The 15,718-nt window shown below is 42.6% G+C and overlaps 1 protein-coding gene across 2 annotated transcripts in view; it reads left to right on the plus strand.

The window, feature by feature from the left end:
* PIKFYVE (phosphoinositide kinase, FYVE-type zinc finger containing) overlaps positions 1-15,718 on the plus strand; it is a 91,192-nt gene that overhangs the window by 46,982 nt on the left and 28,492 nt on the right. For both annotated transcript variants that reach the window (XM_066625068.1, XM_066625148.1), the window contains 11 exons: positions 1,044-1,173; positions 1,769-1,949; positions 3,643-3,717; positions 5,674-5,781; positions 7,635-7,775; positions 8,459-8,585; positions 9,329-10,470; positions 11,140-11,240; positions 12,976-13,047; positions 13,940-14,111; positions 15,122-15,300. In XM_066625068.1, coding sequence (XP_066481165.1) covers positions 1,044-1,173; positions 1,769-1,949; positions 3,643-3,717; positions 5,674-5,781; positions 7,635-7,775; positions 8,459-8,585; positions 9,329-10,470; positions 11,140-11,240; positions 12,976-13,047; positions 13,940-14,111; positions 15,122-15,300 — 2,428 coding nt within the window. The remainder of the gene's footprint in view (positions 1-1,043; positions 1,174-1,768; positions 1,950-3,642; positions 3,718-5,673; positions 5,782-7,634; positions 7,776-8,458; positions 8,586-9,328; positions 10,471-11,139; positions 11,241-12,975; positions 13,048-13,939; positions 14,112-15,121; positions 15,301-15,718) is intronic.

Genomic DNA, 15,718 nt, shown 5'->3' on the forward strand with positions numbered 1-15,718 from the left:
CAGTTCTCTTCTTCAAGAGAGCTTGGACTATGAAGTTTTTTCACCAGTTAAGAAGCAAGACCACTTGGCTTCATCCATGCCACATAAACGAGGTAGACCTTCACAGAAAGTCTGTCTTCTGCTTTGATCTTTGTGATCTTAAAAGCCTATAAACTCTGATCTCCATTGCTTTTACCTCAGAATGTTCCATCCATGCCCTCAAGGCTTTGCATTGCTGTGTTTAAAAAGCAGCTTTTCTATGTTTAAAAAGCGTTTCCTATTTTAAGTGCTTGGGATCTCTCCATAAACAACCACCTGATGGTTTGCTCTTTAAGAGGCGTGTGGACTGCCTAGAATAGAATAGGTCCAGTGGTGGCAGCTATTGAGTTGCATGGAGATCATTTTGGGGTAGTATTGAAGGTGGCTGGGCTCTTCATTCTGTATGTGGACAATTGTAAGACTGTCTTGATCTGAAGAGTAAGACCAGAACTTCTGTGGTGAGAGATCCACATCCTTAAATTGGGGAGGTGAGAGAAGACCGTTACTACATGGTGGATCAAGCTTTATTTGGCTAGGATCAAAAGAGATACTTTACACATGTGCAAGATCTGATAAGAGTTATTACCTAAAATGGTAATTCCCTGTCTCAGATTTGTGTGGTGTGGCAAACAACTTTTAAAAACCTCTGCTTTAATAGTGTTTTGCCTTGTTAATATTATGGATGTCCAAGAAACTGAAGCCAAAAGCTTCCAGGTGCATGTGCTGGAACTAGCTGTATGAATCCTAGCCTCCAGGTTATATAGTATCTTCTCTCCCAAAGGATCTTGTTGATAATACAAGCATAAGAAACTGAGCTTTTAAAAAATGTGATGCAAGTGAACTGCAAAATTGATAACCTTGGGCTGCTAACAGTCCCTCAATGGCATATCTCACATGACAAAATACATCCATGTAGAAAGGTGGAGATGGATGGGGTGTGAGAGAGAAGCAGCCCTGTATCTGAAAGATATCAGTGTATGGCTTAAGATGTAGTATGTTAACTTTTTCCCCCTTGTTGTTTTTAGAGTCACTGTTCAATAGGAGAGTAGAAGAAAAATCCAAAGAGCTGTTCTTCACACCTTTAGGGTGGCATCACAGCAGCCTGGACCTTCTGAGGGAAGAGAATGGAGAAAAACAAGCCATGGAAAGATTGCTGTAAGTTGGGTGGACACACATGTGCAGGCACACGCATGCACAGCTATGATTTGCAGATCTCCCATAATGCAGTCTGGGATCCTTCTCAGTTTCTATAAGCTATCTTGTGACTCTTTAAAAATGAACAATAGGTGCAGATTTGCAGGCAAAACAGAGAAGCATTTGAACTGAAATATCCGTGTTTGTGTGCGCGCGTGTGCCCTCTCTCTCTCAGATGACTAAAGATATCTGTTGGGGAATGTGATTAATTTGGAGGGATGTTTGCAGTGTGGTAGTGTTGTCATTTTGAATTGACACAAAGAGGCATGTGGCTCAGAGTCAAGGCTGCGTGTTAGGAATGGTTCCACCAAGGTCAGAAATGCATGAAGCACTGCTTGGGGAAATACAAGAACTGGACAGTCTTTTTGTAATTCAGGTTTTCAGACTCCCTGAAACCTAAAGTTAATTTTCAGACAAAAAGTTATATGGAAATTTATATGGAAAGTTATATGGAAATTTGAAGGAGTTGCAGGCCTCAATATCTCCTTCACGTTTTATAAAGGCTTAAGTATCCCCTTTCCTGAACTTTTTTCCCTTTCTCAATATATTTCTGCAGCTCAGCTAATCACAACCACATGATGGCGCTGCTTCAGCAGATGTTGTACAGGGAATCATTGTCCCTCTCGTGGAGGGATATCATCGTGCCTGTCGTCTGCCAGGTGGTTCAGACTGTCCGACCTGATGTCAAAAACAGGGATGATGACATGGACATCCGCCAGTTGGTCCATGTAAAGAAAGTGAGTTCATGTGATGTGGAGAACTGTGAATTAGAATAGGAAAACTGCTCTTAAGAGTTGTGTTGACCTCTAAAGAGATTTATCTCTTGCTAACTGACTAGCTCAGACATGCACAACTTATAATCAAACAAGCCCAAAACTAACCATATATAGTGGTTGTCCATGGACCTGACTGATGTCCTATTTTTGCTGCTTGCTTAGAATTATGAAAACAGAACGGCTGGCAGGCTACAGTGCTTAAATGGTAGGTGGTAATGTGCATGCCTGAACTAACCTATAAGTAACCTGATTGTTTCTCAGGGTTGTTTTTTTTAATCTACTGTTCCTGTTTAAGAACACAGTATGTGGCAGTGACAATGACAATCAGAGTGCATGTGCTCCTTGTGCATGTGCACAGTGCACAGTGCAGTGCATTGTAATCTGATGTGCAATGGTTCTGGCTACTGTTTAATCATCTTCTGATTTTAGTGTATATTTTGAGTGTAACTTTTATAGCATTTCCTTATCTTGAACGAAAAGAAGATAACTGCTAAGTTTTAAGCCACAAGCCAATTTTGTAAGTGTCTAGTGATGACATTTACTTAACATAATCAAAGTTTGATTACATTAAGTGAGAACTGATTTAGCTAAATGTGTTTGTAGAGGGGTGTGTGTGATTTCAAGCCCTGTTGATGTGAACAAAGACAAGCTGTGTTAACTATCTATGGGGATTATTCAGCTGTACATACTTCTAGTGAGTATATGAGCACTGCCCTTTTGAATAGATGAAAGAAGTTGCGTAGACACATATTGGGACTACCTTCCTTCGTGTTGGTGCTTACCTAGAGATCCACATTCTGGCTGGTTTGGTCTTGGGCACATGATGCAGCTGCTTGCTAAAGCTAAGTGGGTTTGGGTCTGGTCAGTGCATCGACCGGAGACTTTGGGAAAGCCCCATATGAACCACCTTGAGTTCCATTAGGGAGAAAGGCAAGAAATAAATGTAATTGTGATATATTTTTTTCTTCCTCAATCCATCCTTGACCCCATATCCTTCCCTCATTACAGTATTTATTGCAGCTTCATGCAGTGCTGGAAGGGGAAATGGAACATGGTCAAAGAGAGACTTTAAAAAGTTCTGGTGGTGTTTACACTGCTGCAGGATAGAAGATAGACTACTTACTGGCCTTGAGTTTTTCATCTCTTACATGGATGGTCCTGTGTTTATTGGTACAATAAGGGAGTGCACAGGCTTGAAAGAAGCAAAATATGTCACATGCTATTTTTGCAACTGCATTTCATATACCACTTTGAACTGCATTGGCTTTATTAGCTAGGGAAAGAATAGTCTTTTTTCCATAAACAACCTGCTACTTTTTCAGGAATGTTGCATTTTCCCCACATTCAAATGATATTTCTTTGAGGTGCCAGGAAATTAGACTATTTGGAAGAAATAAACACTGGTACATCTGTATAGTATGGTAAATTCCATGTATGGAAAGTCCCTTAACTGTGTGAATGAAAGCTACAGTATAGATTAATATTAGGTAAATTGTTCAGTCCTTGAAATCCCTGTTTATGTGAATTTTGCCCATGAAACAGGGGAGCTGCACTATTTATATTGGCTGTCTGATTTCACATGGCTTTAGTTACTAACTCAGATTGTGTTTGATGGGGAAAACAGGAAGACTTAAAATAAATTTTTTTTTTTCAGATCCCAGGTGGAAAAAAATTTGACTCGATAGTGGTGAATGGTTTTGTGTGCACCAAAAATATAGCACATAAAAAGGTAGGATGATGTCTTTGTTTACTTAACATGGTAGCCTGAATAACTCTCTGAAATGTTTCATGTTCTATATAACTCTCTAATGAAGAGCATTGGAAAACGTTCTGTAACATTTGTGGTTATTCTCTTGACCTTCCCTCCTCCTCTGTATTAAAAGGCTCATTTTATCCTTATGCTTTCAAGCATCTCCTCACTTGTACCGCTAGTAAAAAGTTCTCTTGCTGTGAACATGGATCTGAAGAAAAGCTTCTCCTGGTATACATGAGACTGTTGAAATGTTCAAAGGATTGGAGAAAGGGGGATCCCCTATCTCTGGTTATACAAGATAACAGTTGGTTCAAAAGTTGTAGGACTGTAGGTGGACCTTGTCTGAGATCAGTATTGTTTGATGGTCAGGATGAGGAGAGAGATCTTGGGGTGGTGGTGGACAGCTCGATGAAAGTGTTGACCCAGTGTGCGGCAGCAGTGAAGAAGGCCAATTCTATGCTTGGGATCATTAGAAAAGGTATTGAGAACAAAACGGCTAATATTATAATGCCGTTGTACAAATCACCGGTAAGGCTACACCTGGAGTATTGTGTCCAGTTCTGGTCGCCACATCTCAAAAAAGACATAGTGGAAATGGAAAAGGTGCAAAAGAGAGTGACTAAGATGATTACTGGGCTGGGGCACCTTCCTTATGAGGAAAGGCTATGGGGTTTGGGCCTCTTCCTCCTAGAAAAGAGATGCTTGAGGGGGGACATGATTGAGACATACAAAATTATGCATGGGAAAGAAAGTGGATAGAGAGATGCTCTTTACACTCTCACATAACACCAGAACCAGGGGACATCCACTAAAATTGAGTGTTGGGAGAGTTAGAACAGACAAAAGAAAATATTTCTTTACTCAGCGTGTGATTGGTCTGTGGAACTCCTTGCCACAGGATGTGGTGATGGCATCTGGCCTGGATGCCTTTAAAAGGGGATTGGACAAGTTTCTGGAGGAAGAATCCATTACAGGGTACAAGCCATGATGTGTATGTGCAACCTCCTGATTTTAGAAATGGGCCATGTCAGAATGCCAGCTGCAAGGGAGGGCACCAGGATGAGGTCTCTTGTTATCTGGTGTGCTCCCTGGGGCATTTGGTGGGCTGCTGTGAGATACAGGAAGCTGGACTAGATGGGCCTATGGCCTGATCCAGTGGGGCTGTTCTTATGTTCTTATGATGTGTGCTCCTTCTGAATCAAACTGTACTGAGTTTAAATTCACTATCTAGTAGTTCATGCCTGGTTAGCTGGCAGGTACCTTGCGGGCCCCCATTTTTACCAGGCATTCTCTTGTTTTGGCAGGTTGGTAGATCTGGTTTTTGCCTTGGTGGCCTCCCCTTCCATAGGGAAAGGAGGTTACCCACTTGTGCAGAGAGAGGACTGTTGGGCAACTTTGTGTCAGAGGAGCCCTCCAGTTCTTCAGCTAAGCTGCTTAAGCGCAAGAGCTACCCTGACCATTATGACAGGGAGGAACATATTGGGTGGTGTTGTGGTTTGAGAAGTGGACTCAGACCTGGAAGATCCAGGTTCAAATCCCCCCTCAGCCATGAAGCTTCCTGGGTGACCTTGGGCCAGTCACTTTCTCTCAGCCTCACCTACCTCACAGGGTTCTTGTGAGGAAAAAAGGAGGGGAGCAGCCATGTACACCACTCTGAGCTCTTTGGAGGAAGGGTGGTATAAAAATGTGATAAATAAACATCTGACCTAGCCCCAGGAATCCAGCTTGGAGGGGAGTGTGCTCTAAGCTAAAGAACTTGATTATTGGTTGTAAGATTAGAGGATGAATAGTTTGTCTTGATAGATGAATATAAACTGAAGCTTTTAGTAGATCATTTGCACTTGAGTGAAAACCACACTCTTGTTAGAAACAGTTTATGCTTTTCATGCAAAATTGTATTGGTGTATATATAACTCCTTCATCTCTTTCTAGATGAACTCCTGTATTAAAAACCCTAAAATACTCCTGCTGAAGTGTTCCATTGAATACCTCTACCGAGAAGAAACAAAGTTTACGTGTATAGATCCCATTGTCCTTCAGGTTGGGATAGCTTCATTTTCGTGTGTGTATTTTTAGTTTTGTAGTGTCTCATTGGTGTCTAATGGACTGACCCTTACCATTTGGTTACTGTGTTACTGAAGTTGGTTTCAGCACCACTTCTTAGTTATTCTGCTAGGCCAACGATTTCCAACCTGCGGGTCATGACCCCCTCGGTCATGTATTTTAAAAATCTTCCCCGCTTAAGGGGGGTGGTGAATGGTGGAGACCTGTAGACAACAGCACCTGTCACTTCTAGGTTCTCCATGATGACAGGGTGGTAAGAAACTGGTTTTAACGGAGCTTCTTACCTCCCTGTCATTGGCTGCGGCGGGCAGAACCTGGAAGTGATGAGCGCTGTTGCCTACAGGTCCTTCCCAACCCTGCCTTGAAAGGGCAGAAGATTGGGAACCACTGTGCTAGGCGTTGTGGGCCTTGTTACAAAAGTCTTTGTAGGGCTGTTGCAGCTTTAAAGCACAAAGTCTTTTTAAACTTTTTAAAAGGATGTTTACAGTAAGTCAACTACCTTTGTATGACAAGCCCAGCACTTAACTCAGTTCATTGCATGCCATGCATGTATCCATACTGCATAGGCTAAAGTGGAAGGTGGCCTGGTGACCCGAGGTAGCTTCTGGCTACAACAGTCTCTCAGTCATATCAAGAGCTTGGTATACAGTTATTCGTCTTCTCTTCCCATCCATGCACTCCATCTCTTATGTTCAATTGTCCAAAATGCCAACTTTGCTAAAGCTAGGGAAATGATGCTGGCTCAAGGCAGGTGTAACAAAGAGTGTCAGTCTGCACCATAAGGTAGCTTCTCGCAAGAGATGGCACTCCCTTGGATTGCTTAATGTGATTTGCAAACTTTGGTTAAAACCAATCGTGGTTAATTTTTAGCATTTGGAGCAGATGCAGTGCTAACATAGCTGGCTCCAGACATATGGGGAAGTGGAGTTCACACGGAGGTAGGGTGGGCTATGTATTAAGAATGGTGCAGACTAACACTTCATTACACCTGCATTGAGCCAGTATCACTTCCCCAGATTTATTAAAGCTGGAGTTAGGACATGGGGGTGGGGTGTGGAGTGTGGATGAAGAAAGAAGGCTAACAACGGTATATCAAGATCTTGATATGACTGAGATATGCTTCTGGTGTCCCAGGAGACTAGGAATATTATGTCTGCACTGGGCCACAGAACATTTACCCTTTTTTCTTTCCATTTTTAAATTGTATGTGGGTTTAACATAGTGCTTTTGACTGCCTTGACTGCCTCCCCTAAGAGGAGGGAAAAATGTGGGATATAAATTTTTAGACTAAATGGACATTATTGACACTTTGAGAAGACTAAACTCAGATTCTGAAGCATTTTTAAGATGTGCAACCCCATCCCACAGAGGAAGAATTGTGTTGCAAAGTATTTTACTTCCAAAGTCCTTCACAAAGTTTAATCTCTCACAACTTGTTCTGTCAGCAGACCACCTCCTCGAGTAAAAGTTTTTAGTATAGGTGTGTATGCGGTTCATGGCTTTGTTATGAACAAAGGCAAGCTGTATTAACTGTCTGTGGGGATTATTTAGCAGTACGTCCTCACTTGTATATCTCTAGTGAGTCTATGAGCACTTTTCTGAATAGTCTGACCATCTTTTTGAGTACTTTGTCTTGAGGAATGCTGATGGCGATAATGGTGGTGATCTTCCTAATCCTACATGTGCTTATTTGAATGTCCCATTGATTTCAGTAAAATCACTTTTAAGTAAGCATGGTTAGACTTGTTGCCTTAGACCTGCTTTAGTCCTCAACGCTACCTGATCTCATAGTGGTTGTGACTGATTGTAATGCCTCTTTTTCATACTAGGAAAGAGAGTTCTTAAAGAACTACGTTCAGCGAATAGTGGATGTCAGACCTACTTTAGTCTTGGTTGAAAAAACTGTGTCACGTATTGCCCAGGACATGCTGCTGGAACATGGCATTACTTTGGTCATTAACGTTAAGCCAGTAAGTGCAAGAACTGTACTCAGTGGGTATTGCCTTTATTAAAGATAATAGATGTAGAAATGAGTAGTGATGTTGTACTTCTATGTAATTGAATCCAATGGGCTAAATTCTCAGAAGCACAAATAAATTATGGGGAGGTATCTCTTGCTTGACTCTAATTAGGACTTTGTATGTGAATGTAACTCTGATAGGGATTCCTAAATATTTTGGCTTTTCCTTTCAAAGACTGATTGGTAGCATTCATGACTTACTGGATGAATATTATAAAATCTAGATATTGTAGGTGGAAACTTGGATAACATTTTGGGGCACAATTTATGCATTTGGTCTTTCACTTGGTCTTTCAATTGCACATTTCTCTGCTTGTTTCTCCAGTTAACAAATATTTTACCCTACTGTTATCTCTCTCCTTTTCCAATCTTTTTGCCAAATTACCTTAAATGCTACAGTGCAGAAACCCACATAGAATCTTTAATCAAAGAAATGTGCAAGCTGTATAATTCTCCAGTTGTTGGCAGATTTGGGACTGGTTGGGTTTTGTACAGTGTCGCCTTATGATGGGGATTTAGCTGAGAATTTGTTTTTATCTTAGTTATACGCTGTGACCTGTTGTTCTCACTCAGATAAAATGAATGCAGACCAGAGTGCAAAGTGTTCTTTATCTTTTCAATGTCATCTTGTAGCAAGTCTTGGACAGAGTAAGTCGAATGACTCAGGGAGACTTAGTGATGTCCATGGATCAGTTGCTGACCAAGCCGCACTTGGGAACCTGCCATAAATTTTACATACAGGTGTTCCAGTTGCCTAATGGTGAGTAAAACCTGGAATTCCAAACTCTGTTCTCATGGAAATGGTGTCGGAGGTGACTCACCCTTAATATGGATGTGTGGCTTCCTGAATGTATAATGTCTCAATTAATGTGACAACCTATGGGGCAACAACATGTGAATAAGAATGTGTACCATTTATATAGCTCTTTTGAATATTCAAATCATTTTGCAACTCTTCTTCACTGTACAACCACCCTCCAGGTCGATCCCTGTTATACCCATGTTGCAGATGCTGGGCTGAGGCAAAGAGAGTGAAGTGACTTGCTGAGTGACTTGACTCAGCAATTGCTGAGATTACGGCAGACAAGATTTGAATCTGAGGGGGAAGGAGTGTTCCTGATTTGTTACTTGAACTCTGGAGTTCAACATCTGGTTGAACATCTGGAGAAATAGAGAATTCTATGAGAGAAATTTCACTTTTAGAAATCCTATTTGAAAACAGTGGGGTTTATGGTCAACCTGCCTATGTAAACCACTTCAAATCTATTAGACTCAAATCTACAAGTCTAAGAGAAAGGCAGTTTATAAATACTGTAATGAATGAAATAAATGGGTGAATTAATATTATAAAATAAAAGCCTAGCCTATTTTCAGAACAAGTGTGAATCCATTTATAATTTTGGGGTATGCATGCAGGCTTGCCAAGCCAAGTTTGCCAAGCCAAGTTTGCTTTATTAAATAATAATAAAGGTAATCATCATTTTGTGTTTGATTTTTTTCCAGAACAAACAAAAACATTAATGTTTTTTGAGGGTTGCCCACTGCACCTGGGTTGCACCATCAAGCTGCGAGGGGCTGGCGAGTACGAGTTGGCTCGGGTGAAGGAGATTCTTGTGTTTATGATCTGTGTAGCTTATCATTCCCAACTGGAGATTTCCTTCCTGATGGACGAGTTTGCCATGCCCCCAATGCTGGCCAAAAATGCCTCCTTCGGCTGGCTGACTGAAGGGCTGGGAGAAGAGAACGGGCAGCAGGAACTCATAGTAAAAGATAGTGACTCGATCTCTGACAAGCTGCCTGTTATCTCAGAATCCCTGACCTCTGACGAAATTAGCTCTCTGGAACAAAGAACGTTAAGAGAAGACCAAGATAATGGAGATGTACAAGAAGTTCCAGCTTTGAAAAGGCAAGAACATCTGCCAATGGATTCTTCATGTGGCATTCCCTTTGCCACTCCAGTGTTGGTGCCAGAGTCACTGTTACCCTTGCAACTAACTGACCAACACCTGGAAATTTTGGAGAGTGAGCAGTTGGAGACTCTGAGAGATGGTTTCCAGGAGCCCCAGAGTCAGACCAGGGTGTTTAGGGACCCATTGCAAGATGACACTGGATTGTATGTTACAGAGGAAGTGACCTCCTCTGAGGATCGCCTCAAAACCTTCTCATTGGCATTTAAGCAAGAGTTGAAGAATGTTATTCTGTGTATTTCCCCTGTGATCACATTCAATGAGCCCTTTCTATTGACTGAGAGGGGCATGAGATGTCCCACCAGGGAGTATTTCTTGGAGCAGATTTACATGTCTCCCCTCCTCAACAAGGAGTACAAAGAGCTGGACAGCAGGAGGAAAAAACACATGTTAAGGGATCTGTCTGGATTGCAAGGAATGAATGGAAGTGTCCAAGCCAAACCTGTCCAGATCTTGCCTTCCCATGAGCTTGTTGGCACCAGAATTGCTGAACATCTGAACAATAGCCAAAGTTTGGCCCGAATGCTGGCCGACTTCCGAGCCAGGGGAGGAAGGATTATGCAGAAAAATTCAGACCCATTTGCACAGCCTAAAGAAATATCTGGTGTGAAAGCTGGAGTCAGAAGTGAAGAGGATGAGGGCGGGGTTATTCACAATGAAGCCCTATGGTCTCGAAAAGTAAGCATGTACTTAAAAGTTCTCTCTGACCATTTTGCTACTTTGGGAACTACCTTGGGAGGAAAGGGGGTATCTCTTTACTGCTAGAAGGAACGTGCACCACCCAGATTCAGGTGTGGAGTATCTCCCCTTCTCCATGGGAGTGGGCACCCCACAGTTTGAGGATCGTTTAACCAAAGCAACACTTTCTCCCTTTCAGTTTCCACTTTTTCCTTTCTTCAGTGTATTTGAGGAAAGGAACAAAAATAAGGCTGCAATCCTAACCACACTTTCCTGAGAGCAAGCCCTGCTGAACACAATAGGACTTACTTCTGAGTAGACCTGGTTAGGATTGTGCCCTTAATCTCTTTGAAATCCAGAGTGATGACCTTGCAGTGATTGCTAAGGAAGTGAACAGAATGGAGGGGAGAGACCTTGGTGGGGAGGGGGATGTTCACGTCGGGTTTCATATTCTTTAAGAATTTGTCAGTACTGTGTCAAGTCCCAGCATTTTCTAAGACCTGCTAGAAGAAATTGTATGATCTGAACAACCATGCAAGTCACTTAAATAAACTGTGGCAAAATTCTTTTGGATTTCTTTGAGTGAGCTAGATCTCTGCATTTCTGAAATGTTATTTTGTACAAATCAAAAATGGTGTATTAACACTTCACTGGGATGTGTCTTGCCAGGTGGACTGTCTTAGCCCTGCAAACCATCAGAGGCTCAGCGTCTTGTTCAGCAGCTCTTCAGCCCAATCCAGCAATGCTCCAAGTGCCTGTGTTAGCCCATGGTGTGAAACCTTTTTCCTCTGTTGAATTTAAGTGTGTGTCCTCTATCTGTCTATGCTCTTTATGTAGACTGTAGGAGCAGTGCAATTTGGAACTGGTACATGTCCCCAGGTATTGGAGGAGAGAGCTGTAAGGGAATGTAGGCTTTTGGATCTTCACCCATATTGGTAGGAGGCTTGTATGGAGATAGTACTGGCAGAAGGTTGCTGGGAGCCCTGGGGAAAATCCCTGCACTGGGCCCCCTGTGGCACACTGTACCTTGGTTGCTGCCGCTGGCATTGAGGGTTTGGGTATAGCTCAGTCTAGTGGTTCTCAAACTGTGGGTCGGGAGCCACTTGGTGGGTCGCGATCCGATTTCTGGTGGGTCGCAAGAGGCTGTCGGCAGCCATTTTGGAAGATGGCAAAAGACCTAGGCGCCATTTTGGAAGTGGGCAAAGCCTGGGCATCGCCATTTTAAGCTTCCCAGCATTGAGATGTAACTAAGAGCGGCTTGCACGTGTGCAAAGAAAGCAGCGTGCCGCTTTTCCCCAGAAAGCGTGCTGCTGCCTTCCAGCTGGACCTCCCTCTGTACTCGGAGGCTTCCCTCAGGAGGGCCAATCGTGGAGTGCAGGCTTGGATTGCAGGCAAAGAAGGACTGGGAGAGACGTGGACAAGCCAGCCAGGCTTCTCCACACCAACCGTTGTCAGCTTGGCTGCCTTGACAGGATGGGCTGCCTTGGGGTTGTAAGACAGAGCAGCTCCCCCCCTGCAGCTGGACTGGGCTGGAGAGTGTAAGTGGAGACCTGAACACAGGGCTTGGGTGAGTTAGAGGCAGACCCGCGTGATCTCCGCTCTTGTGAGCCTGCCTTGAGCCACCCCACTGCCGTTCTCGTCCTCTGCATCACGACTTCTCTCCCTCTCTGAAATCGCCTGGAAGCTGCAATCCTTTCCTGCCCTGACTAGCACGTCCTCTCTTTATATCTTTGCGGGGTGAGGGGGGATCCCTGGTTGCCTGGCTGCATGATGATGTCATTTCTGGCTATGACATCACTTCCAGGTTGCTGACTTCACTTCTGGTGGACCCCAAACATATTGTCATTCTCAGAAGTGGGTCCCAGGCTAAAAAGGGTGAGAACCACTGGCTCAGTCAAATGGACCCATTGCCTAACCTGGCTGATCCCTTGTGCTTCGCCTGCAGTGCCCATTGGTTGGCTCTGCTTTTCACTCTCCTGGGAGGGAGCTGCTGGTGGTGGTGGTGGTTGATGCACCTATCCTAGCCCCAGCTCACATCCTGGGAAGGAGAACTTGCCTTCTTGGGTGTGTCCCCAGTGTAATACTTAGGAAGGAAGCAAGGAGGTGATACTCTCCCCTTATCAAAGGACTCATCCATCTGAAAACATATGATATAGTAAAGCTGTGAATGCTTCAGCTTCTGTAAAAGTGTAGTAGCAACTTTATTTAGATGTTACTTGCCAAAAGAATTGACTGGTTTTTCTAAAATCAGGCCACTTCTAAGATGCAGACATTTAATGCTACTTATAAGAGGCGTGAACCAATATGAAAGCCAGCTTTTTGCTAGTTTATAGTACTGAGTTCAGATTTTGCCCATCTTGTTTCTTCTTGCTTTACTGAGTCTATGCCTCTTTCTAGCACCATGTTCATCTGGCATTCAGAGAACGTGTAGGGCCTTCTAAGAACATGATACACAGTTGTACTCCCTCTTCTAAAAGATGATGTCTTGTTCTCAATCACTTTTAGGATGGTGATAATGGAGTTCTATGGAAAGAATGACCTCACTTTGGGTGTGTTTCTAGAAAGGTATTGTTTCAGGTGAGAATTTTTATTTTTTTAAATTTTTAAAAAGTTGTATTTACCAGTGGAAAGTGCATCACATTTTATCTTTGCTGAGCTTGAACAAAGTGTGTGCATCTAATTCAGTATTGTAGCTTACTTTGTCCCATTAGTAGTCTCTTCCTATAAGAATGATATTTTTAAAATTAGAAGATGTTACTACAGGCCTGTAATTTATGTATAGTACATACAGGAATTATTTTAATTTATTTTACTTACTAAATTTTTATGTATTTATTATGTATATTAGCCCTTTCCCTTTAGAAACAGAGAGCAACTTGCAGTGGTGCTCCCAGTGGTCTCCCATTCAGGCCCCAGTGTGACCTTAGTTCAGTAGTCAAGCGTAAGCCTTGCTGCAGAAAAATCAGTGTTCATTCCCAGACAATCCCTATTCTAACAATCTCTAATAGTGGGGGCTGGCTTCTCTTTTAAAGCTTGGAGATCTGATGCCAGTCAGTACTAAGAGTAGATGGACCAGTAAGGGGGGGGGGCAGAGTGCATGTGTGTGCATACACTTTGTGGCACTGTTGCAAGTTGTAGGCTTTAAGATATCATATAATCCCCTTTGGCTGTCATGCAAATACCTGAGAATGTAGAACATCAAATTATAAAATTTGGAAGTGGTGGAAGGGGAAGATAGACAGCAAGTTAGGTAAGCAAGAAGTGACCAAGATATGACATGTGATTTTTTCATTCAGTACAGGTATGATTAATAGGGATCACTGTAATATTAAGATACACAATATGCTCTTTTTTTTTAGATAGGCAACATAAAAATAAGATTTGACCAAGAGGGATGCTATATTGCATCAGATAAGAACTGTTGTAGTACAGCCTGCTTTCCTCACAATTACACATTCCTTGTTCAAAGGCCTTCCTACCAGTGCCCCAGCATGTTCTGTGAAACTCCCATGGTGCACCATGTCCGTCGCTTTGTCCATGGTCAAGGCTGCGTACAGATCATCCTGAAGGAGCTGGACTCCCCAGTGCCTGGCTATCAGCATACCATCCTTACCTATTCTTGGTGTAGAATGTGCAAGCAGGTAATGATAGAACTCTGCTCTTATTTTTGAGCCTTTGCTCAAAGCTTTTCAGTTGTGAGCACAGTTGATCACAAAGGTGCTAGTTAAGGCTGAAAACACGGAAAAAGAAGTTTGGGGAGATGGAACCCATTCTAAATGTTCCAGACACTCTCTGGGGCCTGTCTTTTATTTTATAGCAGTTTGTGAAGAAATACTTCCTCACCCCAATCCTGTTAACATACCTGATAGAACTTGTATTTATTCAGCATTCTTCTTGAATTCTTACTGCAGCACATAATCTCACTTCTTAAACTAGCCTGTAAAGAAGGTTGGTATTTCAGTGGAGGTGGAGGCTGAGGGGAAGCTGATGGCTTGCTTCAGGCCATCCTGCTTGAGAGGAGATTAGAAGTGGGGATTTCTGGCCCAAAGCTCATTCTTCTAAATCTTAGCCATTTCACTGCATCAGAACTCCGAATGTGCAAGCAGGTAATGATAGAACTCTGCTCTTATTTTGGGGTCTGGGCTCAAAGCTTTTCAATTGTGACACAGTTGGCCACAAACAGATGCATGTTGAGACTAAAAACAAGGAAAAAGAAGTTGAGGGAGACAGAACCCATTCTGAATGCTCAGTAATACTTTGCATCAATGAAGTTTGCATCAATGAACTGCAAGGTAATACTTTGCAGTTCATTGATGCAAATGACCGAACTGCATTAAAGCATTATTGTAGAACTGCTTCTACACAGGTGAGTGTGCCATAATGTAGATTTGTTCAAAAGGGCTGGGTTTCTATGAAGCGAGACTTCTTAGTTGGCAATTTTTTAACCTGCTACCTTTGTCGCAGTAACACTGTTGGAGGCATACCTGTCTGGCTGTGTTGTTGACTCCTACCCAGTATAAATAAAACCACCCACACATACTTTACATCTTTCACCCTGCGCAGTAACTTCTGAAGCATTAGGTCAGGTGAGGAAATAGCTCATGTGGATTTCTGGGTGTGTCACTGATAAACTTCACTTGAACTTTTCCAGGTAACACCAGTTGTCCCACTTTCCAATGACTCATGGTCTATGTCGTTTGCCAAGTACCTTGAACTTCGTTTCTATGGGCACCAGTACACCCGCAGAGCTAATGCTGAGCCATGTGGCCACTCTATACACCATGACTACCACCAGTATTTTTCCTACAATCAGATGGTGGCATCTTTCAGGTACAAGTTTGAAAGTATAATTTTTTCCTTCCCAAGATTTGCAACTAATCGTTGTAACATCAGGCAATAAAAGTGGCCTTGGGCTGTAAGTCAAATTGGAATTAAAGGGTTAAGTAATCACTCCTGTAAAAACAATTTTCTAGGACCAGAACTGTTGCAGAAGAAACAGCTTAATTTGTCAATACAGTCAATAAAATGAGGTGGTGTTCTTTTCAGGAACAGGCCATTCCAGAGAGTGTACTTACAAGTCTTGCAGAATCGCATCCCAGTTTCTGCTTAAATGACATTATTAACTCTGGATCTGAATATTGTTTTGTAGTTTATCACCAGTCTGTCAGAGCTTGGGATATGGAGTATTGTTTTACTACCAAATCGGTATAGAGGATGCACCTTGTTTTGGGGACTTGCACTATAAATT

This window comes from Tiliqua scincoides, chromosome 1 (assembly GCF_035046505.1).
Source record: "Tiliqua scincoides isolate rTilSci1 chromosome 1, rTilSci1.hap2, whole genome shotgun sequence".
In the NCBI taxonomy this organism is placed as follows: domain Eukaryota; kingdom Metazoa; phylum Chordata; class Lepidosauria; order Squamata; family Scincidae; genus Tiliqua; species Tiliqua scincoides.